Source organism: Wyeomyia smithii, chromosome 1, assembly GCF_029784165.1.
Source record: "Wyeomyia smithii strain HCP4-BCI-WySm-NY-G18 chromosome 1, ASM2978416v1, whole genome shotgun sequence".
Lineage (NCBI taxonomy): Eukaryota > Metazoa > Arthropoda > Insecta > Diptera > Culicidae > Wyeomyia > Wyeomyia smithii.
The window spans coordinates 77413841-77440112 of NC_073694.1; the positions used below are offsets into that span (position 1 = coordinate 77413841).

Here is a 26272-nt window from a genome sequence, read left to right on the forward strand (position 1 = left end):
AAGCTTCTGTTCAGAGCACCTTCTCGTTAAATCAGTAGCGACGAGGGGTGGAAACTCCTTCCGAGTTACGAATACCGGACTAAGTGGCGGTTGCAAATTGGTTTTAAAACACTCTCTTCCGCGCTTCTCTCTTCTTTGCATTCGTTGCTAGTACAAATAAAGTGTTACTGAAATGACCTTTTCTATAGGTTTTCACACAATTAACTTTTAAATCGTGTCTTTTGTTTTTTCACACAATTAGCTTTTATATCCTGGCTTTTCCTTTTATACTTTTCTTCTTAATTTACACGGATTTACACCCTTGCTTTTCGTTTCGTCTTTTAGAATAAAACTGACTTCGCGCGCACTTCTACTTCGCTACTGTTCAACGTAAAAAGAGCGTTCACAGCTTCAGCTGAGCCTTATAAACCCTCTCAGGTTTCCCGCATTTCGACGTATTTATCTCTCTTGGCAACACTTCCCGGTCGTTACTTAGGATGGCCCGAAACCCTTGTGGCAAAATCTGCCAAAGTGCATCTGCTCGCAGACCGGCATGAGCGACCCCTCCGTCCCAGACGCGAAGCGTCAGACTTGGAGGAATATCATCCATACAGAGTGGAGTAGTCGTGGTTGTAAAAAAAAGCTTGCCTCCGTGAGTGACCCTTCCGTCCACGACGCAAAGCGCCAGACTTGGAGTGATATCACTCACTTAGGGGGCTTTTTTGCAGAGTCGTACTAAGGGAGTGCAAGGTATATCTGAGCCGCGTTAGCTTTTAATATTGTTGGCAGAGTCAACACTTTGGATTTGGAACCAAGGGTTACAGGTGCTACATTCCGATTCGGAACTCGACCTTCTGTTTATTGATACACCGACTATGCAGCCAACTGTTTAGTGTACAGGACAATTGCGGAACTAGCGCTACGATCCCACTGATACTAACAGTTTCTTCCGAGCTGAGACCCGACCTTGCGACGACTGACATGTTAGGCCAGCATCGTACCTCGAGATCATCTGGGAGAGTCCAAATAGTCGTAGTATAAAAATTAGGAATGTTCTTAAGTGCCGGAAATTCATGGTTCACACCCCAAAAATCAGTTTTGTTGTTTGCTGTTAAGCTTCAGTTTATCGCTAGATAGAAGATTCGTAAATTGGAAGTTAACAACATTTATTGTTTGAATTGTAGGATAAGGATAAGTTTTTTGAACAAGCAGGAGATTTCGAATTCAAGTCCAAAGCACAGCACCTTTTTAGTAATTTATTGGATCCATCGGAATTTCATCACACACATACAAGCTTAATAGAGTTAAAAGAGACTACTAAAACAACATAAGTTCTATTCCCCTTACATTAAAAACTATGTCTTATGTTATTAAAATTATTAAATATAGCATTGTGTATGTATCAGATTGCTCTCAGATTTTTCTATTCTTGTAACTATGATTATTCCAGGTGTATATACTCCTGAATTTTAAGTTCACTTTTCGATTAAACTATTGTTCTGTCGTAGTTTTACACTTGCGTTCTCGTGGCTGTAGGCGTACTTGAAAACCTTCCTCTCGTTTCAGAATGATGTCCGCTTGTAATTTGAAATCTTCCTCCTTCAGGTCCGAAATGACACGGAAATTACGCAGGATGGTTGAGAGAATGACTTTCAGCTTCAGCATTGCATATTTTCGTCCTGAGTGAGATATAAAGTTATATATTGTTGCCTTTTATTTGTTGGAAAAATTACTTACCCACGCAGCTTCTTGGGCCGGCAGAGAAAGGTACAAAGGCATAGTAGTGCCGATTGGCTTGTCGTTCCGGAAGGAAATTATCTGGATCAAAGACGTTTGGATTTGGGTAGATCGATTCCAATCGGTGCAATTTGTAAGTAGCAACAACAATAGTAGCTCCAGATGGCACAACCAAATCACTAGAAGCAAGCTTCAGATCTTGCTTGAGCGATCGTGCAATGATTGGAACTGGCGGATACATTCGCAGGGTTTCCATCAAACAACGTTCAAGATATTTCATCTCTAGCGTATCTTGGAATGTAGCTGGACGATCAGAATCACCAAAAATACCATCCAATTCTTGGATCACTTTATCCTGAATATGTTGATGAATTCCCATCATCGATAAGAAGAAACTACTACCAGCAGCTGTTGTGTCATGACCTTCAAACATTATTGTATCAACTTGATTTTTTATTTCCTCATCCGAAATAAGAGCACCATTTTCTGCACTTTCTAGCAGTAAATCAAGAAACGCTAATCTTTTTTTCTCCCCAACATCATTTTCTTCAACATCCAAATCATCCTTCAAGTTGGCGGATTGGCCAAACGAAAGTCCTTCCACGGTGTTCAAATTAGCGGTATTTTTTGGTTTTTCATAATCTGCTGTTTTAATTGATGTCGTAGCCAGAGAGCCACGTGTTCCAGTTTCAAAAGCAGCTTTTTTGTTGCGAATGACTTTGCGCGTCAAACTATGGATAGTATCGAGCAGTTTGACTTGTCTTTTAGCATATTGAGACATATTGAAGAAGATATCAGGGTAAAGCCACATTTTGCGGTGGCGTAAATGCAGAATATCGCACATTTTCATAACAGCCATTGCATAGTCGAAACCCGACTGATCCTGAGTCTTCTTTGAAACTCCCATTGCTGTTTCTGTAATAAAAACAAAAAAATCGTGTTACATCATTTTCTTTGCGATGGTTATTCTTTTGCTATTGCGTTACATAAATAAATTTTGTGTTTTGTTGAGTGCACCGAATTATTGACAACTGGAATTATGGAACCACAGGCGGAAAACCACAACAATAAAGAAAATTATGACCCTACATAGTCTGACCAAATTTCTTCGGGGGTAAATGTGATAAATGCGTTAAAAAAAGATAATCTTATGAACATTTTTACTAGCCAAAGTAAGACGTAGGTACCTACAAACAATATTTATTGCTTTGACGAACCTGCCTCATTCTGTACAAACAGATTACACTACAATTGCTTTTTACGCCAGGAGTACGTAGAGCGTAGAAAAAAAACATGTAAATCCCGAAATCGTGTAAAAACAACTTAATATTTCAGTTATTTCTACAAAATATACTCAAGAGCAGTGTTATTCCACCCTGCGAATCAAGATGAAAATCATTAAGAAACAAAAATTCACGTCAATTCAGTGAATTCGGTAATTGGATCAATACTCTGGTGCTCGAATCCGCCATTCAACGGGCTTCAGTAAAATCACTAATACTCTACATAAATAGATCCAAATTTTACCTGCCAATTATCATGGCTCTCATATTTTTTTATGGCAGAAAATGTCTTTTCAAGCGAGGGCGAAGCGGGTAGCTATACATTGATTAAAATTCATTGATATTTTAAAGTAAATTGTCGAAAAAACGTTGTTGTTTCGTTCAAACCGGTGCATTTAATTAGTCAAAAACCATACAGAAGGTGAAAATATAAGCCTTTAGTCACAAACTCTCCACTCCCCCAATTATATGAATTAATATTCACAGGGAAAGTAAAGCTTTAAGACAATCAATTTCCGCTGATTCGCCAAGTAGCGACGTTTCTAAAATTTTTATTTGCGCATTATGATCAATGCTTTTTGATCTTTTAGGCACAGCTAAATATTCGTTTTTTCAGTTTTCAATCTGTTTCAAATAACTTTTAGTAAAATCAGTTTTGTTAAGGGGTAATATAATGCTCAAAGAACAGGGCTTTTTTCATGATTTTTTCTAAAGGACATTAGAGATGCAAGGTGTATAAATAATTTATCGTTGGATTAAGTAACTCTTAGAAAACTCTTAGAAAATGTTGCTACTTTTTTAACAGAATGGCGGCTGTGCAGCGATTACCGTAAACCCCTTTTTTTAAGTTCTTCTGCGGCGAGCAGTAGAAGTCGTGCCCAACTCCACCTAGGGAAACTGCTCCATTATTCATCTCATTAAGCCGATATTCACGAAGAATGCACGGATCAAACAACAAATTTTAATGAAATCATTGAACAAATAAATAAAATACGCTTACGTGCTCTTATAGAATCGTTCAGTATAGTATATTTAGTAAACTTAGCTAGATTTATCCTGAATTTTGTAAAACAAACCATTTTGCACAACGCTCCCATATCCATCTCAAAACTTAAATCACTGCTCAATTATTCATCTCACGACGCCCCCATATTCATCACACTGCAATGCACTGTTAATCATGAATGTATCACATTATCATGAATGAACGTAGCCGCAGCCCGTAGTAGTAGGTTACCTAGATATCCGCTGTAGTTGTTTACCACTGCAGTGCTGTCCATTTATGTCAATTATGTCGGAATAATTCAACATATTCCGTATGACTTGTTCGTATTAACAGAAACCGATTTGGCAACTTTTGATTTTATTCAAGGCAGAGAAAACAGATGAAAATACATATAGTTGAAATTTAGGAATTGTAAAAATTCATCTCATATATTTCTTCTAATTCAAGCTGGTTTTGGAACGTTTCAAAGATTAAAGTATTCTTAGTGTAGTGAGTGGTTTTGTTTAGTGATTAAAATAAAAAATGGTCCGCTAGTGATGAGAAAAACTTTGGTTGGCTGCTGAACGAGTCCCGTTGTAGCCGTACAGAACAATGCGCGGATTTTGTTTTCTGAGGTAGGTGATTGAAATGTAAATGTAAATGAGTTTTCGAGTGCAGACGCCTGACCATTATATCAAATTTAGAGCTTTTAAGTGAGTTTTTGAGAATTCTACTTAATGAGAAATCTAAAGTGAACTAAGAAGAATCTAATCCATGGATTAGCACATTGGTTTAAGAAGAAAATATGCGTTTTTTCCTGTTTTCAATTGTGTTTACATGTTGAATGAGATGAATATACGGGCTGAGATGAATAATGGAGCAGTTCCCCTATAACCAAAACAAAATTTTTTTCGTTATCTACATAAGTATCGCTAGTGAAATACACATGATTATATTTTTAGAATTTTTCTTCGCAAAATGGCAACGGTTTTGGAAAAAATTGCTTTTCGACAAAAAAAAACTACTTTAAACTGTTCATAACTTTTGTTGTTGTTATTCAATCGATAAAATCGTGTGTACTTCACGAGATAATCTAATGAAGAAGCTACAGTTGAAATTTTAAGTCAATCGGGTGTAAACTTTTAAGGTTCTACTACTCGCCGATTTTGAAAACATGGTTTTGAGAAAAAACGCGTTCAAAGTCTCAAAATGCCATGAACCTTATGAATCGCAATAATAAAGGCCCTAATATTTTTTTAACCTTCCCTCCGCCGTAAAGTTATCCTTCCTGGGCCTTATTTTCCTCTTCTTTCTTTTTTTATCTGATGTAAGGTTGCGCCTAGCCTCTTTCGGGATATCGGACATGCGATGCTCAGCGACTTTGACGCGGTTGGCGTCCGATCCCACGCAAAACTCAAATTTGTTACTCATATTTAAGTACTTTTGAATGTAACTCACAGTTAAAAAGTATAGAAAAACTCAAACAAAGAACGTACACAACGAGAACAGCTGATCGACTAAACAAATCGAAATTGTGAGTAAATACGTGCTTTAGAGACACTGTAACGGTCGAAATTTGATGCAGCGACCTGTATACTTCAAATTTGAAGTTATCGATCATAGGTAACTTCTACTAGTTTACAACCCGCATAATTATTAACCATAAAACTTGCTTAACAACTAATTCGGAATATAGTCACAACTGTGTGAGTTATCGTTAAACGATCTGCATTATCATCCGTTTATGGTTATTGATTATGCGGGAAAGCCTCGAAATTAAAAACAAAAACGAGCATCACCAAAACAAACGAAAAATGTAATTTTGGAGCATAAAAGTTGTTCGGTAAAAATTGATTTAAACGAATTTTGAGTGTATATCAGTATTCGGGCGATAAAGATTTTGATTCTAGGATATTTTTAGCATGATTCAAGCCAATAAAAAAAATGACAAGAAAAAACATTTTTTGGTGGATATTACCCCTTAACATCTTGATAACCACTGAATTTATTTTGACGGTAAAAAGGAAGTCATTATAATAGATATATTCTAACCTGCCAGGCTTACAAGAGACTGTTAGCACAGACAAACAGACGTACCACAAAATTTATTTTCGTGGATCAAAATAACGGTCAATTCAAATGAGTTTCAGTTACGCGGAATATTCCCGCCGCAGTGGTGCTGGCGCTGATGTGATTTTTCCCTTTGAACCCAGTTGACAGTTGTCACGTGCCGTGCTGCCAGAGACAGTAAAACAGTTGAAAGTTTATCTTTAGCGGAATATGTCCGGTAGGTGTCGCATGAGTTAATCGTAACCGCATTTTCTTAGAATTTTGTGTGGAGTGGTACGTCTGTTTGTCTCTGCTGTTAGTGTAAGTAAGATCGTGGCTGGAGCTTTGCAATTTTCGTGTGCAGTTTCAGTTAATTTAAAGTTTACGCATGTATGAAGAAACTGGGACAGTAAACGGCGCAAAATCTGAAAAATCTGTAGATATGGGCAATTGAAAAGAAAACTGCGTATAGTTTCCTGCACATCTGGTATCCCTGAACTAAACAGATCAGCATAAGCCACTTCGATTCATGTTCTGTATGATGTAGGCTATGTGCGTAGGCGCCAATTGTGGGTGAGGTTAAAACACTTTTGGCTATGTCCTTAGCGCGTCGGGCCGTTTGGAAGTGAGTTTTTGAGTTTTCAAATGTATGTACAATTCTCTAAACACTATGTAGAGTCTTCGATGTAGAGATTAGAGAATATATACGAGACTTCGTTCTATTGCTTTACATGGAAAATCATATACCTAGTATAGTGGGGGCTTCCTAGTAACCTTCTAGTTCAAAAACACTCGCTACCGTTCATGTTACATGAAAACAATAATTGCTTGCTTCTGTGATACCTGATCGCTGACATTCTGATTTTCATCTGCAATACAACACTACATTTAATTATCGGTAGCTTTACTTCCTAATCTATTATTACTGACAACAGAAGGTAGCGATTCTGGGAAAAAACGCGTAGCCTCAGTTTATGACGGCCTTTGTAAGCTTTCCTAGAATTTATCTTCGATAAGTTGACCGATCATTTGTTTCGAAAATTTATTGCTAATAAAATGATTTTTATCGCCTAGTATCTTCGTCAAGTACAAGGTTGAGAGTTTGAATCGCCACGTTTGTTTGGCCGGAGCTTGTCGTAAGGTGTAAAATTGATTGTTAGAGCTACTCACTCTTTGCTTGTTGACAATGAGCCTGGACAGAGAATGTCGAATGCAAATTGCTATGATATGTATCAGTAACATGTAATTACATACATCCCACCGGAAACAGGTTTCAGAAATTTCAATGTGAGGGTGGTCACTTGATTAGAAACTTGATCTTGTAGATATTGTTACGCACTTCATGCGTGCGTAATTTGTAGTCAAGGTTATTCTTAATGAAAGTAAAGTTTTTTTTTGTAAATTTTAACTTTATTTCATAAAACAATCCATAGCGTAAATAAGTTACAAAAATGGTTTGATAGATTGGCATCATTCTGGTAAAGATAAGTATGTTTCACAGAAAAAAATTTCTGTACACTTTCAAATTATTTTTGACGAGTGAACTTTTAAAAATATTATGGGTTTACAAAGCAGTGCTTAAAGCAATAACAAAAGCATTTTGTTTGTAATTGGACTGTTAAGCGATAGATGGGTTTACCTTCTTCGATGGGTAAAAGCTATACCAATTATTTCATCTCAAGTTGCAAATAAGTCTTCTTTTATCATAGTTTACTCGAAAGACCTTTTCCAAGTGAGATTTGAAAACATGGCATAACAAAAGTATTTTGAAGCTAGGAGAAAATATGCGATTTCATGATCGCACATCATTTTGATTTCAGGATCAGGCGACAAGAGACATGTCATCCAGTTGTTTTTCCAGAAACATTTTATTACTTTAATCACATAACTATGACGGTTAATTTTGTAGACCAATTATATAATTTCTTCCATTAATCTTGCAGCAGCCCGTAACCTACACCCGGTTCTATGTGCTGGAAATAATCAACGAAAAATCTTGCGAATCTGAAAACAGACGAACAGGTTTTCTCCTCGCCTCATATACGCTCTCTGGCGCAATCAGCTGCTGGTAATGCATTTAAAAAGTGGTTTGGCTTATTTTTTCTCGCATCAATATACGATCAGCTTTCTTAGGGACAGGTTTATGTATGACCAACGGATCTAACGCTGGTGGTAGTGCATGTGCAAGAATGGCTTTTCCTTATGCAATGTCTGTCTCCATTCATTTTTCTCTTGCGTATGTGTATTGCGCTCAATGAGGCAACGCAGCAACTGAAATTACCGGTGATTATCGACTTCCATTCTAATTATAAAGTACATAAACTAGACTTGCGCACTTTCGAACTAAATCACTTTCTGTTTTGAAAGCGCAAAGGTTCTTAGAAAATTTCCTTTTCGTCATATTTGCAGTTAAAACGATATGGAAAGCATAGCATGATTTAATGAAACTGGAAACTGGAGGACAACTTAGGCTATTGCGGTTTTCTGTTTGCACGTCCCTAAGTGACAACTTTCGGAGCAAGTCGTTAAACTCAGCAAATATATAGAAAAACTTACCGAGCAGTATTTCCACTGTACATTCGCTCATGTAATCGTGACAGTCAAATGTTTTGCCGGCTTCCTTGCGCATTTTGTCTACAACTAGCCTCGAGTTTTCGTTGAACAGATCAATAAAGCTTTTGAGCACATTAAGATGGAAGGTGGGTGCAATCAGTTTGCGGTGTTGACGCCATTTATGTCCTGAAAAAAAAAAATCAAAGTTTAATCCTTAGTACTTAAAGACAATAGAAATGGTAATTTTATAAATTTTTATTATGAATTTAAATTAAATTAAATTCAGTTTGCACTTTAAACAAAATTGAATTGGATTAGTTTTGACAATAGTGAAATTAAGTTTTGACAATAGTGAAATAAGTAGAGTAAGTAAAAGAAATTAGGTACTATAGAGTGAGGACCAAAAGCAGCAACTGTGAATTGAATATCTTCTTTCAATCTGCGGCACAGTAAAAGAATGATTTTGAATCAGTTTCAATTCTGGATCTGGTGATGAACGGATTGAAGTTTTACCACCCAAATGCAAACTATTTTTTTTTTGGTTTAGGGAATCGTGAATCCTTAATGCGATTTTGGCCAAACTACCACTGCATCATCAAAACCAATGTAAAGCAGTGTTTTATTTATTGAAACATCAACAATTTCCGAGTCTTGTGTAGGGTTTGCAATATTCCCGAGAATTTATTTCCCGGGAAACGGAAAATAAAAAAAAACTGAGTGTTAGCTCAGTCCCGGGAATGAAAAAACAACTGAGTGTTAGCTAGGCACTAGACGAGGCAAATATTTGCTATACGGCCTTTTTTGGGCAAAATGTTCTTCGGGATAACATATATGCTATAATATTACACCATAGCAAATATTTGCTCGAAACTCTGTAGCGGTAGCACGGTAGCAAAGCCTCTTAGATCATTTTTTATCAAATATATATACTATGCCGTAACACGATGCGAGTTTAAAAATTAGCTGCTCGGCAAATCTAGTTTTTATTTACAGAAAAATAGTTCAGAAATATTAGGAGTTAGTATCACCATTGCATTGAAAGTAGGAGTTTGGATTGATTGACTGGAAATTATAATCAGGTCGAAACGAATCAAAATAAGTCAGTTTAAAAGCATTCGCATGCCTACGTACGTAATTATCTTGCAAAAATGATTTAAAGTTTAAAAATCGCGGCCACGACCCAAGTTACCCTTACTTTGAGTTTTATTTATTTCAGGTCGCATTGATTTACGGGTTTCAATTTACAGGTATCAAAATTTTTATCCAATTGGGGGGGGGGGGGGGGTTTGACATTAAATGAAAATAAAATTTGTAACGGCCTTAGTAAACTAACTAGCAAAGAACGACATTAGATAAGCGAATATTGGCCTGATTTTTCGTTTACCAAAAATGACAGCAAATATTTTTGACAATTAATTGTAGCAAATAATTCGGTATTACAAGGCGAACAAATATTGATCGTCATTCCAAATCTTGGATTTGTGTAAGGCCCACTTGAGTGCTGTTAGTTTCGACGTCAGTTTCGTGGTCTCATAGGGTATTTAGTTTTATTGCACTTTTGCATAGAAAACTATAGAAAATCTTGCGGAATTTTTCAAGGAACTTGGCAATCCGGGGATCCCGGGAATCAATATTTCTGTTCCCGGGATTCTGGAATTCCGGGAAATCGTTCCAGGGATTGCAAACCCTAGTCTTGTACACGTGAAAACTCGAAATCGGCCACTTGGGGCTCCTACAATGCAACACCATACGCAGTAGTTTAGAGAATTGAAATTTTAGTTTTTCTTAGGCTTCTGAGAAGGAAGAACTCCTGAGGTTGCAAATCAATTGCGGAAAAATGTTTTTGTTTCGTGTATGATTACGCCTCTCTTGTAATGTGTTTCGAAAGGAATTTTCAAATTCAAACTCGCCAGCTTATAAAAAATATTTTGGAGAAAATATTAGATATCTTCTAGAACATTCCCCATGGATTGAAAATGATCGAATCATACTCATATTTTGTATACAATCATATTCAAGACGTGTTCAACGTTAACACAATTAAGAAATAAATATGAGACATGGTGTTGCTACGCATCGCGATTTCACGGTTGCATTCCTTTAGAAAAAATCTTTGTGAAAAAACACGATGCACTAATCGTGTGAAACCATCGCTATTCAAAAGCCTTATGCAGCAAAGTTAAACTGAATTTTTCTACAGTGACATTCGTTTTGGACGACTTTCTACAGCAGCGGTTCTCAACATTTTTGTCCACGATATTTTCCAAATTAATTATACCTTCTGGCTTGGAATGTTCTCGTATAGTGGAAGAGAGTGGTAGATCATGTTGTGGTAGTTTTTTTCCCGCGTACCCCCTGAAGGCTTTCGCGTACCCCTAGAGGTACGCGCACCCCAGGTTGAGAACCGCTGATCTACAGTGACATTCATTTTGACCGATGCACTCAGATGACAATTTGTAAGATAATAAAATCTTCTTTCGTCACACTGTGTTTTGAAACTGAATTATAGAAAAATCCTCGTGAGGCATTGATTGAATTAAACCTTTATAAGGCAGTGGCAACTATATTGCCACCAACAACTTTCGTTTTTTTTTCTGCTTCATAATTACGAGCTATGATCAGTGATCAGAAATAAACAATAAAATTTAATCACATTTTTTCAGCCTCGGTCCGTTAAAAGGTTGAAATCTGAATCATAGAAATAACAGATATTTGAGCTATCAATATTCCAGTGTCATTGGAATACAGAGAACACATATTTATTCGAATCATATTTTCACTTTTTTTTATGTAATGATATTGTCTTACAAATCCCAAACGGCATCTGTACATAATACGATGAGCAAAGTATGAAATCATTCTCAATTTGGAAAAGACGGTGTTTGACATACAGACAGACAGAGAGAAAGGCAGCAAGTGTGGCAATATGGCATTTATTACTAATGTTTAATTTTAAACAATTTCAGCAATCAGAGAGAATTGATTTAATTTCGCATGGCTTTTCGTATACGTATTCAGTGAAATTGAATTAGAAAATACTACAAGGTAGCCCAGAGAGTTGTACGAAATTGTGACGGAGCACTAAACACTGTAATTATTTGCAGTAAATGGAAAATTTCTCCTAATGCATCAAAAACACAATTAATCATTTTTCCTCATAAACCAAGAGTTTCTTTTCTCAAACCCACCTATAATCATGTTGTTAAGATGAACGGTGCAATCTTAACTTGGTCTGACCAAGTTAAATATTTAGGGCTAATTTATGATAAAAATCTTACCTTTAAGGAGCACATTGAGAATATCCAAACAAAGTATTTAGACCAGCAATGTTATATGCAGTCCTCATCTGGACAAGTTGTTGTACAACCAGAAAGAAGATGCTTCAAAGGATTCAGAACAAGCTTCTGAAAATGATATTGAAGCGTCCACGCTGGTTTAGCACGAATGAACTACACAGGCTTACTAAATGGAAACATTAGAAAATATGTCAAACCAAATTATCAATAAGTTCCGAAAAAAAAAACGTTGCAATCCTCAATTACAACGATTAGCTCACTTTATAGTAAGTAAGATAGGTGTAAGGTTAGATTAGGGTTTAATTTTAAATTCTTTTTTTTCTTGACAAGTAGGTTTACAATTTTCCTACAATTATATTCACTTAACTGCGGAAGCATCTTTTAATGAAATAAAACTTAAAATATATGTAATAGTGTTGATATGTTACCCTTTGTGGTAGAACACACAATAAAAATTCTGAATAAATATTATTAAATAATTAATTCATCACAAAACATCTCCCCCTATTAAAAAAAAATTAAAAGGGATTTGCAGTTCTCAGGGTTTCAGAATCCGCAGACTGAATCAGTTTTTTTTGCTCAGTGATTGACGTATTTTTATTCTCAATCTCCCCTTTAAATAAATTTCGAAAATATATTCAACAAAATTCGAAAAAATTTCCCTTTTGGATGATTGTTCTTCAAACAATATTTATTTTACACGGATCATGTATATCGTTGTTGATGACTAGAACAAGATACCTGACTTCAATTTTTTCATACATTTTGCCCTCGACACCTTTACAACGGTTAGTGCTGCCATCTGACGACTTAAATGCGCACAAAACTGGTTATTAGCAAAATCAATTTATCGTGCATAATCCGCTAGATGAAAATGAAAACTAGATGGCAGCACCGTATTTTGATTATCAGGTGGCCGCACCGAGCAAGGACATGGAAAATTAGATGGCAGGATCGTACAATGATATAGAAAAACATGCTTCACCTTTCGCCACCTTGCCGTCATCATCAATTTACCAGTATACAAATTAGCTCGGCCTTCGTTCACGCGCAGCGACAATCGTGTCCGCTGCATACTGTAAGAGCTAGGTATCTTGTACTAGTCATCTCTGGCAACAGGCATTTATCCTAATCTTACTCAGAATATAATTCCAAATCCGTTGCATAGACAAAATAATTAAAGAATTCCGGCAATAATCAATTATATAAAAATAGCGATAGTATCACACGATCAACGGTTAACTTATTTAGTAGCTGGTAGCAGCAAGACAGTCTTAAAATTTGAAAAGATTCATTTTTGTTTTTTACTTGACAAATAAGTTTTTTTCATTAACCCACTATTTTATGACAGCTTACATACTTATTTTACTGGTAAGTTAAAATCAAAAAGCCATCTAACGTTGAAATGTAAAAAAGACTATATAAATAATATTAATAAACAACAAAAAGTTAATAAACAACCAATCCACAAACATTCGACGGCTCTTAAGGCTCTAATACACTCTTTGACCAAGCGTCAAATATTTGTCATTTTTTGACAGATAAAAAGATAATTGGTTGTCACTCTCTAATTTTACATGGGGCAAACACGGACAAACAACAACCATGATGTCAAATAAATTTTACCATTATGTCAGAAGGTCAAATATATGACCATTGGACAAAGAGTGTAATACAGGCTTTACTCTTCTATAAATTTATATTCCAAAGAATTTACTCTTTTGATATAGACCATCGCACGGTGACATCACGCATCTAAGTTTGACAGATAGTGGAAACTTGGTTCAACTTCGAGTGATGCAGGTTATTCTCGATTTTAGCAGATCATCACAAACTCGGCAAGGTCAACAACATATTACAAAAATCCAAGCACAAAAATCAAAGTTTTGACATGTAACGTAGGTACCTCGGTTTTAGATTGTAGAAAAACACAACTACTTCTACACAGAGCAGTTGCGACTGAGAAGAACTGAAGCCGGTATGCGATAATTTTGCTACTCAATGGCATAAATAATCGTTTATCAGTCTCTACCTATTTTTTCTTTGCAATTTTAACTAAAACCAGATAGAGCGGGGGCCTAGTGTGGTTGGTAACGTCTCCGCCAACCACGCTCGACGCCTGGGTTCGAATCCCACCGCCGACATAGGTGTCGATGGTTGTGAGGTGGCGTGATCCACTCACAACCAACCCAACTGGTCTAGATTCAATCCTAGCCGACACTGGGAGATTTTCTGAGGCAAAAATCTCTGGGATCACGCCTTCCATCGCATGAGGAAGTAAAGCCGTTGGCGCCGGTCCGTTAATAAACGGGTCGTGAGTTAGGGTCCTGGGTGTGGAGTCGCCTCCCTGGGCGTCGGTGATTGGCCACAACAGTGGCGGAACTAGACCGACGGAAAATAAGCGAGAAAAAAAAAAAAACTAAAACCAGATAAAAAACCACTGTTTTCTTAACTCTGCAAAAATGCAGGTGGGACAAATACATATGTGATTATAGGTATATTATTACCACTAACTGTAAAAAAAAAGTGAAGTTGAAAGAATTCAGTGTAATGGCCTATTGTGCCGATCACTACTGTTTAATGAACATCAAGAATCGAATGAAATGAAAATAATTTAAACCGTTGCAAAAATATTCAATTCATATTAAGTAACTCATGGTTTTCATAACCTATTTTTGATAGTTTGAATGAACTGAAACCATCTTTATGAGACAGACTGTTAAGGTCCATCAGTAACAGCATTGTATTTTTTTCTTGATTGTAGACGAATGAAAATCTTGTACCGCTGCAAGGATAGACGACGAGAGATCAGCAGTGATGTATGGTACTGTTGCCTTTACCGGCATGTTTTCTTTCAAAACATCAGTTTTTATTAGGCTCTACAATCATTCTAACAAACTGTTTTCTTTAAAAAGGGTTGTTTCAAACAACATGTTAGTTATCGTTTGAAATCTAGCCGAGTATTAACCAGTTTCACGTAGTCAAAGTCCTACGTCAAAAATGTAGAGATGAACTACAAAATTTTTAATCATGTTTTGCATCATACTTAAACGTTTTTTAGTCTAATCTAAGCACACATAAAACGTGTGAGGAAAAAGTTCGAACAACTTTTAAATTGGTCTACGATTAAGAAGTGCTGCACAAGTCGAAAAATACTTCTCCACAAAATGGAGACCACTTTTATATAACTGGTAACACGACCGGTCGATTCTGTCAGGTGACGCTTAGTTGAGAAAAATGCGTTGTCGGAAGAAGACCGTCGTAAATTGATTTTCAATTTTTGTGAGCGAAATAAAGAAAAATGTGAAAGTGAAGTGTTCCACTATTTTAAAGATCTTGGATATAAAAACAACATTTATATATATTATTGAGAAACTCTTCGAGAATGGAAATACCTTCAAAAGAAAATCTGGTTTCGGACGAAAATGCGCCTTGAAAAAGAGCAAAGTTTCGAGCGAAATCATATCGTGAGCTGGGCGATAAATATCAGATTGATCCATGAACGGTGAGAAAGTATCTGCATGAAATGGGTTTGAAACTTAGAAAATAAGTACCATAAAAATGACAAAGTAGTGTTTTGGCCAGACCTTGCATTGTCACACTATGCTAATGCAACTTTAGCGGATTTGCGGCAAGGCAATATCGGATTTATTCCGAAATGATACGAAAAGCTAAAACAGACCTTCGCTCCAAATCGTTTTAACCTTACCTAACCTAACCACCAACAAAATTTATGTTTTGATATTTCTTTATTGATTAAGAAAAAAACATGCAAAAAATAACGCATCGTCAGAAAAATAATTAGCTAAATTGCTGAAAACGAAGAATCAAATTGACGCAGACTATTTCCTAGGGTTCAATATTTACACTGTCGAATGCTTTTTCAATGTTTAACAAAGCAGGTCCAGTGAAATAGCCCTCAAGTTTGTTAGTTCATATTAGTTTTGTTGAGCAACTGATGAGTAGTAGCTGCAATTCGCTTCATTTACTTTTTTTCATATTTTATCTTGCTTTGTGATATACCTAGTACTCACGACCAGCTTTCTCACAAAGATTTTTTTAGACTCGTTGGAAGTAGAAGCAGCCAAAACGAAACAACAGATAGTCTGAATCTGTGAAAATGAGGCCCAGGAAGTTGGGTGTGTTATGGATGACGAAACCTACCTAATATTAGACTATAAGACTTTGCCAGGACCGCAATTTACCACACCCAAGGGAATGAAGGTTACACCGAAAAATTCGGCAAGAAGGTTATGGCGTGGCAAGTCATTTGCGAATGTCTCGTCCGTTCATTACAACTGACACAATAAATAACAGAATCTACGTGAAAGAGTGTTTGATTATATTAAATCATACAATCTTTCTTGTTTCCTGGTTTCCTGCTCTGAAGATACGGTAGAGCGATCTAAATCCAACAATGTCTCGTATGTACCAAAGAAGATGAATCCACCAAACTGCCCGAAGATTGACCGAAAGTGGTGAAAATGGTCGGAGAAAGCACTGTACAGAAGCTTATGAGTGGTGTTAAGAAAAAAGTTAGAGAACTCGCGTAACCTACCAAAAATAATGTAAATTGAATTGGAATTGCAAGAAAATATTATTGATAAAAAAATTCCTATATATTGTGTTTCATTTCAGAATGAAGAGTATTTAAAATTTTCGCAATAGTCAATATTTAAAAAGTGTCATCAAACATTTGTAAAACAGTTAGCAACAACAGTAATAAAATTAACAAGAATCAAATAACAGGACAAAGGTGTATCAATAAAACCAAAAAGAACAATAAAACCAACTCTGCAACTGATGTTAATAATACCGAATCGAATTTACATATCCGAAAAAGTAGCTTGCGTCATAGGAGCCGGAAATAGAGAGGGCATGCAAAGTCAATTGGCGAATCAAGTTATAACTAAAGCACGACAGAAATTAATTCTGAATTAATGCCGATCAGCTACTTACAATACGTCACGAGCAATTATTCAGCGTTCTGATATAGTAACACACCGACGAAAGGTTTCATTTGAAAGTCGTGTGTGTATGCAAATTAATCTGTGTGAAGTTTTTCATAGCAACAGACGACAACGTGAACTCACCTGTACTGATCAGCAGACCATTTCCCAGCCATGGTTTGAAGAAACGGTATTCTGGCGACTTATCGATGTACACGTGACTGCTAAGCAGAAGTTCAACATCTCGGGGATCCACCAGGAAGACAATCAATTTGGGACCGATCCAGATTTTGATCACTTGATTAAAATCCTTTCCTTTTTCGATTACATTTCGAAAAACAGCTAGAAGGAAGAAAATTGCATGCGATTAGAAGAATGTTTCGAAATGTTAGTTGGAATCGAATAGAACGTTGTGCGGAGTTCAGTTGGCTAACAACGATAACGAGATGCAGTTATCTTCTTAGCACAGCCTATGTACCGCCAGACGTAAGTTGGATTTAATATTGCGCCTACAGAATTGTTGTATGCTATGATGCAATGATACGTGCGACAAATGTATCAATGAATGTGGAATGTAGATATGGAAATGACGCGAAAGAGAGTGTCAGGTCAATCAACCTCCTTTTCTTCTATTATATCTGATTATGTAGCGCGGGAGTAAATAATTATTTCCTGTTTAGGGTCTACTTTTTGTCTTGCGTCCAAGCAAGTAAAATATCATTACTATAAAAATCATCAGTGTGACGGACGAATCTTTTAGTTAGTACACTGTATTTTAACGAAAGATATTATCTATTGTTGGGTTCCTTGTTTGGCACAATGGAACTAATTAGCATAACATAGCCGAATGTTACAACCTGTGTGTTTGCCGAAATAGTCGTCGCAAAACGACGTAGTACTGTTTTGTCGTTACGAATAATGTTTTATGTTGTTTAAAGAAATACCTGCGCACAGAAAAACCTACATTTGACGTTGAACTGGACTGAAGAAGAGAAAAGAAGTTGATATTCGTTTTTGAGTGTTAACACCAAATCCAGCTGCTTTATTTAGCTACATATGCTTGGTTTTTTTTTCTCGGTATATACATACCAAGAATAAAATTATAAACATAATTGATAATTAGGTGCTTATTTTGACCCAAAAATGTCAGGCGTTATCAAAACGTAAAATTATACAATTTTTGGGTAACTTTATAAAAATAATTCTGTACAGGTTTCATAACACATTTAACAGATGCACTGCATCAGATTGTGCTATTGTTACCAAGTTACATATTTAAATAAAACGGGTCGATATATAGGGGTCTAGGTGCCTAGGGTCACCTACGTAGACGTCAGTGATTGGCACAAAAGTAACGAAATTGGGTCGTCGAAAAATAAGCAAAAATAAAAAAAAATATTCGACGCACAACCGTATGGTTGGCTACGATAGTTTTTATTTGGTTTTTGAGCCTGTGAGTAAGATAAGGTATCGAACGTCTTCGTCAATGGTTTTCTTCGGCCCCCTTTTGCATAAGATTGCTGCAGAAAAACTGCGCGGCGCTACCAGTATTGGCTATGCTCAAAGCAATGAAGTTTTTTTTTGAGTAGGTAGTTCGTGTCTACGTCCTTTCGATTTAAGAATCACAGCCAGTTCTTCTTTTTAGTCATTCACTACTGCTCGGCATCAAATACACGATTGTCGTGGTTACGCAGTTTTGCCCATTACTTCCCGTGCCATAGGTCCTCTTACACAAGACGAGTCGAGAGCCATTTTATGCGAGCAATGTTTTGGTATCACTCTGTGGTATAACTTAAGTGACCAGATAGAGTTGCGTGAATGTCAATGGAGTAGCTCAACTGAGTCGACTGCTTGAAAGCTCTTGACTCAGCTGTCATCAGTCAAGTTACAGTCGACTTCCTTAAGGACAAAACGTATTGAATCCACAAATGGCCGACTCTGAGCCACCACTTCGAATTTACATTTCTGAAGCACAAGAAGCACGGTAACAGTTAATGCGTCACTTGTGAAAACACTATTTTATGTTTGCTGCGCTGAAGCAAGCAAGAAATAGCGTTTTCACAGGGAACGCATTATCTATTTCCGAATCTTGTGCTTCTGAAAATTCGAAGTGGTGGCTCGAAGTCGGCAGTTTGAGGCATCAATACCGTTTCACCCTTATGGAGTCGAGTCGACATACTTGACTCGTCTTATGTAATAAGGCCCATAGAATAGTTCTCACCCTTAACATGCATTTAAATTTTGGATGGCAGCTTTTACTATATCCTGCCTGATATGAGTAGAAGATTGGAAACATATCCAGCAAGCAATAATAAATATTAAAAACTTATTCGCACAGATTCATACTATCATACTAGTGGTGAATTTATATTTCTGGATTATTATTATTAACATTCCAATCCTCATAGAAAAAAAATCTTTTTAAGTCTCTTCGGTTTTTACCTACTGTACCAAACATTTTCAATCATTTGTCATAAACTGATTAGATTTATAGCTGCTATTATTTATATAGAGCCTTGGTGTTACATTCCGATTCAGAACTCGAATTTGCGGCCAACTGTTTGTTGGAGAGGAGGTCTAACTAATTGATAATCTCATGAAATAACAATTACGGTTTTACAGTTACGGATTAGAAAACAAAATCTAAAAATGTGTGCTCGGGAATGCACATTTCCATTGATAACAGCTGTATCCTGCCTCTGATCTTGATCTATGAAGTACAGCTTATAAATGTATACACATGTTGTAGTTCATGAGGCATTGTCAACTTTATGTTTTCGAGCACTATTTCGCAAAAAAAAAAGATTTATTGTTTTCTAAACACTAAAAAGTGCTTTGATTCACTTTTACGGCGACATTGGACGGGGAAACTATAGTATTGTTTGAAAGCAAAGACAACGCTGATAATGGGAAAACTCCATTGTCGTTGTTTTACGTTTCTGTGTATGTACTGTCCAATAATTTAAAAGTTTAAACCCTGCGGTGACAACCGATGGGCAAGTTTGCCATTGTTCTTGTTGATTTTGCAAATGTCTAGGATGAACAATAATGTCATATTTTATTTTAAAACTTCTCTGCATTTTCTTGCTCAGTAATTCTTCCAAGGTATAATGTTTGATTGCATCATTGTTACTTATGACGGGAGTCACTTCACGGTGAAATATATTGCACTCTCACGTTCACATATATTTTTGAGACTTATTTCCGATTCCACCTAAAGTGAGGTGACAAAAATTAGCTCCGTGAGTGAGATTGACAGTGAAGTGGATAACGTAATACCCCGAGAGTAGGACAAGTGAAATAAAAAAGTTTTCCGGCTCAAAAATGTATAAGTCCCAGAAAATCAGTTTTTTCGGAAATCATTTTTCGAGATTACCACAAATCAATCGATTTCAAGGAATTATCTCATCTTCGTGAAATTCGTTCTTCGTTCAAGATGGTCGTGAAATAAATCCCCGACGTTTTGCGTCCGTTTTCACTTCAGTGATATGGAACCAGTTAGCTGGCATCTCTATCTTATTTGCTTTGTTTCATCGCAGCTAACATCGCAGCGGATCCGCGGTTTGCGGACCCCATTGACAGATGATATGTTATGCGTATGAAAAGTGGCGGTGATAGGCTATCTCGTTTACACACACGCTGAGATGTTAGTCCTCGAAACATGGCGGGATGCCAGCTAGCTGTATGGAACTCATATCCAAAACTCTAATTTCACGGCAGATGTCACATTGCGATGCTTTTCTCTCTTATGTGAGTCCCATTATTGGGCAGTATTCACTTTGCATCATATGTAATGAGGATGACTTTGTAAAATCTGTGGTGGACTTTGTAGAATCTGTCTTGAGTACAGAGAACTAGGGCTAATCGATTGGCATATTGTGATTTGATACATTGCAGTTCTGATGAACAGATCACGATAAATGAATTATCTATTACAGATAATGTTGCTAATGAGCTTCGTGGCCAGTAGTTGATTTTTTAATTTCTTGTCGAAATCATTTTTTGACGTGGGACTACGTCTTTGTTTACTATACTGGGATGCATTCTGTAAAACTTCAAATGAAACTGGCAAATGTTGCGTCAGATTTCAAACGTTAATAACAGCATAACCACTTGATGGATAACAATAATCAATGCGTTGTTGGATAGATAAAATGTAGAACAATTTTTTAATATGCTAGTTATCACTCTAATTTCATTGCAAAGCGGTAAAATTGATAAAAAATTTCAATAACAAATTTACGCGAATAATGAACCAATTACATGCGAGCATTCCTAGCACAGACGACGTGGATGGACACCAACCGTTTCCTGTGATATTCTCTGTATCAATATCGATATAAAAATTGACAGAGTCTCCCCATCCTTATAGTTCAATTTATGTTTGCTTCCATGAGCTTAGACTAATATGATGTGTCGAAGGTAAAAATTTTCCGAAAAGTTTGAAACAATCCCCACGCTTGAACAATTCCTAAACCTGCTGTTAAAACTAATAAAAACTGATGTCTTGACAGAAAACATGCTGGTAGAAGCAACAGTACCAGTGGAGCAAAGAGCCGCAGGTCTCTCGTCGTCTAAGATTGCAGCGGTACTCTTCTATTCGTACATTTTAGCGGTACACTTCTATTCGTACTGCAGCGTACTGTTCGTACATTTCTATTTGTGTGCAATCGAGGAAAAACTGCAATGCTGCTGCTGATGGTGATTGTAAGTTTATCTCATAAATATGGTTACTTTAAATTACTCAACAAACAAGGACAAGGACAAAACCATTCAATATGATAACGTAAGTATTATTGGATTCGGTTTTTGAGGATTTTAATTCTAAATCTGACTTTGACGTATTACGTACGAGAAATTCTTGGTACTTCTTCAACAAGAACAATGGGCTTTGTCAAATACATGTTGTTTGCACAAAAAATACTACAGGCATAATATCGTCAAATATAAACGAAATTCTTTTGAGTGTTATTGAAAATTTTTCTAAAAATAAATTTCCAGGCAAGGCTGAAAATAAAAATACGTAAGTCACCGAGCAAACACATTGATTCTGTCGGCGGACTCTGCATATTTTGTAACAAAAAATCCCCTAATTACAGTGTTTAGTCCCACGTCACCATTTCATACAACCCTAGGGATGTATACCTTGTAGTATTCTTCCACCGATTTGGATAAGATTTCGCCTCAGTACAGTAAATGAAATGTGTTTCGAAATTTTAACTATAGCACGTTCGCAGTGTAATATTACCGTAACTGTGCGGTATAGCTGTAAATACGATGAAATTTGCTTTTTATGTAGTTAAGAAAAATGATCTTAATTATTTTCAATTGTCGTTGACAATAAGCCAAAGAGTATCAAAATGCATGAGAATAGAAATCAGTTTGAAGACTTAAAGTTTCTATTAAAAATAAAAAAAAACATCTTAAAACAAGTTTTAATCTTTTTTTACTATTTTCTTTTAGCGTGAAAATTTCAACAATAATAATTTCACCAAACAACTGAACATTTTGCAATGTTCTTATTTTTTTCAATTTACTTTTACAATTTACTCAAGAAAAAGCCGAAAGAAGTCGGAGATGATCGGGTCAAACTTTCGTTGTTTTTTACCATCCTGGGTACATTTTTTTTAACTTGTGATAATTAAGCCAATATAATACAAAACGTCTGATATAATCAAATCGAATGAAACAATTTTCCAATGAAATGATAATGTTTTAAGCAATCATTTCAAAAATGCTTTATTCCAGGTATACAGTCACTTCACAATTGTAGGTCAGACACAATTATGAGTCACTGTTAAAAAAATACATTTATTCTCTTCTTTAGACGAGATTATTTGCAAATGTAATAATTTTGATTGGTATATTATGAGAAAAGACCCATAATTGTGATAATGGGAAACTATGACCGTACAATTGTGGGTAAGTCAATATTTTGACTATTTTGGATACGTTTGCACAGAAATGCATCAAAACTGAATAAAATAATTTATTTTGGATGTCAAAAGTGATTTATGATTGTGTCGTTTGCTATGAAAGTAATTTTATTCTTCTCAACCGATTTAAACGCAGATCAGTTGAAGAGTAGTATTACCGCCGATCGAAAGTACACATCAGAACAAATAAATAGACCACAAAACATTGGTAGTTGATAATTGCTTTGATTTTGTTTCTATTTTTCAGCATTAATATCAAATTTAGAGTTCAAAATTTTTATTAGGTTTGTTTCTCCTAATTTGCAACCGCAATTGCGGCGAATATTGAGCAATAAATTCCATTTTTCGCATCACATCCGTGATAGTTTTAGACCGTGCCGTAAAAATCCATTCCTCTATAATTTTTTGGGTTATTTAAATTGGACTCATTCATACTCAGAAGTTGTGACGAATCAAAACTATCTGTGAATTCATGACCTTTGGCACTCAGAGAACTTTTTCTATATTTTATTTACTGTTCATATATTTAATGGTGAAATACGAGTTCTAAATCTCAATCTTCAATTTTGTGTTGTTATATTTTTTGCTCGCACTTTTTACTTCGACCACATTTCTTCTGTTTAAAAGTAACAATCTACTGAGGGTAGAGTTCACTTTTTTAAAATGTGTATCGTTGCACTCATAATGGTTTAAGTTTAAGTTGTCTTTTTGTGTTTTTTTTCCGTAGTATTAATCCAGCAAAGGTAATTGTAACCAGAACTTTCACAAAATTGTAGATACTCACAGTGGGAAGTCCCAATCAGTTCTAATGCGTTGCCCACGATGGGTAATCCAGGAGGGCCTGGTATTTTTTCCGCCAATTCTAGCATGTGCCGACGGGATAATCTCCAGTAGAACACCCAGAGTAATAAGGCTGGCACTAGCAGAAAATAAAACACATTTATCGGCGAAGCAATATTGGCATTCGCCGTTAATTGATCTGCTGCTGCTACTGTTGCTGACATTTTTAGTTGCTTTAGGCACACACTTTTAATTCCTGTTTGGTTCAAAAATGCACAAAAAATAAGCACCGTTTTTTTCGATAACGAATATGCTATTGATTCAGGATTATGAATTGTTCACTAAAACCAATTCACCACTACTTTGCAATTTATTCCATGTCTTAAGGTAATTTTATTCCAGGACACTAATGGCCATCCACTACTTCTGGATGTATGCAACCACCGCGGTCGATCCACCGTAACTGACTGATAGAGAATTTAGTAAATTTGTTTTTATAGTCGCTACATATTCTCACCAGTGTTGGTCGTTTGAACTAAAGTGACTTGTCGCATGGTCGAGCGACGGTGTGGTTTGCAGTGTAGTATTCACCAAGTGCACGAATGTTTCTCCTTGCACATGGCTACGGCGTGTGCGAGCATGGAAAATTTTATTCGTTGATGCTATTGGTATCACCTGTGGACCGGTGCAACGTCAGCGTGGGCAAAGAGTACTACGCAATGTAAAAGTTCTCTCAAGTCAAAAATATTTTAACTTTTTGCAATCCATTTCACTCAAAAATGCAATCCAAATTTTGAATATAGCTATTTATTGTTGTATTCATATGTTTTAATTCATAAATAAAATGCTAGCAGATTATGACCACAGCGGTTATGGTCAGTAGAAATGAATTACGAACATGATATGTTGCTGTGTTTTGAGCATTTAAATAATCATGTTGCTGTGTTTTAAACACTTAAATAAATTTTCTATATATCGTCGGATTCGTGCAACACTGGAACAACTCAAAATTTTGCATTTTTGAGTTTTTGATGCCAAACGATGCCAAATATTGGTAAGTTTGATCCCACGAAACCCAAAATTTCAAAATTCCCAAAGAATCCAGAGTTATAAGTAGAACTGCCTTTGCTGCACGAATCAAAATTTCTCTATAACGTATAATGTATATAACTATAACTATAACGTATAACGGAAAAAAAAGTTTTAACTTGTTCAACATGCTCATAATATGTGCATAATATACCTAAAAGTGTTAGATAAGGATTGGAAATCTTAAACTTTAAAGTTTTCTTGAAAATTGAAAACAATTTTTCGACGTTGATTTTCAAACGCGTTTTTCTCGAAACTATGACTTTTGAGTTGTGTAAGTGTTGCACAAAACCGACGATATAATGGATTGGTTATTTATAATTAATGAGAATTCGTAAATCAGTAACTATTTCTCAAAATCAAAATACACTGGTATCTAAACTCTCTCTTAGAAAGTTTCTTTCGGAGCTATCTAATTGTGTATAGTAGTCAATTGATATGTTGAATACCTAAACAGCTCTTGAAATGATTTTTAACTGATATAATGTTCATTGTTTAAAAGATATATTTAAGTTGCAAGAAACATTTCTGGTTGCACTATAGAAATTCAAAACAAATGAGACACTACTTTCAAATTGAATTAACGTTAAGCACTGGTTGTTGCTTAATAGTGTTTTGTTACCTGGTTTTAACTTTGTGTTTCATGAAACTTTCGAATAACGATAATGTCACATAATGTTACATTGTGCTGTCTTATGTAGATCTTTTATGAATGCCGTCGTGCAATAATAACATCGCAGAGTGCGTTGAATGTATGAGAATGCAACACGAAAATCAAAGCTGCAGAATATACTGTACTTCATCAAATTTTGAACACTTAGACTATGATGTAACTTCTTGCACTGAAAAATCAACGAAAAATGATTTTTCTAGTCGATCTTTGAGGTTTAACATGTTGGTTATTCTATTTTTATTGCTACTAGGTGCTATTTATATATAGATTCAAACATGTTTTGTTTATGAAATTAACGAGAATTTAGAACTCGGCTTTGATTCAAATTTTGAACACTTCAATGTAATCACTAAAAAATGAATAGGCAAACCGTCATGTCACTATTTTCAACGCCTGCGGGTTCCCTGGAGGTGGTTCCACAGTGAAGAACTATACATCACTGGGTAAAAGACATTCCAAGGATCTAAATGGTATACAGTAATCATACTTTTGATAACTCTAGCTATAATAATGTGATTTTTATGTTCGAATTTTTATGTTCGAATGTCATTAAAGACGTCGTTTTATTAAATGTGTTGAATTTAATAAACCAAATGCTGAAACAAAATCAACACAAGTTAGTCGAGAAAATTTCAATTGAAATTTTCTATTTTAATGCCGTTCTCGACCGAAACAAAATTTTTCCAAGCAACATCTACTACTTTTAACAATACACAAAATCCTCAGATTTATATGTCTAGTGCCAAAGCTATACAATATGCACATAGGGGAAGCGTACCAATTATGGCAATACCTAAAAAATGTACCAACTATAGCCTAAATGGAGCAGTGCCATAACTGGTACCATTGCGCTTATTCGATATAACCATAACTGGTGCACTTGCCATAACTGGCTCAGCTACATTATATGTTGCAAAAAAATAGCCAAGATTGATCTCTGAAATCTCCCAGATGGTCTCGAGG

At 35.8% G+C, this 26272-nt stretch overlaps 1 protein-coding gene across 1 annotated transcript; it reads right to left on the reverse strand.

Moving 5' to 3' along the window:
- Positions 1–1221: 1221 nt before the first annotated feature.
- LOC129726184 (cytochrome P450 4g15) lies at positions 1222–24029 on the reverse strand. The gene is made up of 5 exons (XM_055682895.1): positions 23552–24029; positions 16976–17173; positions 8590–8772; positions 1717–2631; positions 1222–1658 (listed from the first exon to the last, which is right to left on the reverse strand). Exons 1-5 carry the CDS (start codon positions 23769–23771, stop codon positions 1471–1473), a joined length of 1704 nt encoding a protein of 567 aa, XP_055538870.1. The 5' UTR covers positions 23772–24029; the 3' UTR covers positions 1222–1470.
- Positions 24030–26272: the final 2243 nt, after the last annotated feature.

What these genes read in the sequence shown, in the direction of transcription:
- LOC129726184 (XM_055682895.1), bottom strand. Translation starts at nt 23,771, where the DNA reads ATGTCAGCAACAGTAGCAGCAGCAGATCAATTAACGGCGAATGCCAAT. An exon ending in ACTGATTGGGACTTCCCACT is followed by an intron (nt 17,174 to 23,551) that starts GTGAGTATCTAC and finishes TCTTCCTTCTAG; the next exon opens with CTGTTTTTCGAAATGTAATC. An exon ending in TGGTCTGCTGATCAGTACAG is followed by an intron (nt 8,773 to 16,975) that starts GTGAGTTCACGT and finishes TTTTTTTTTCAG; the next exon opens with GACATAAATGGCGTCAACAC.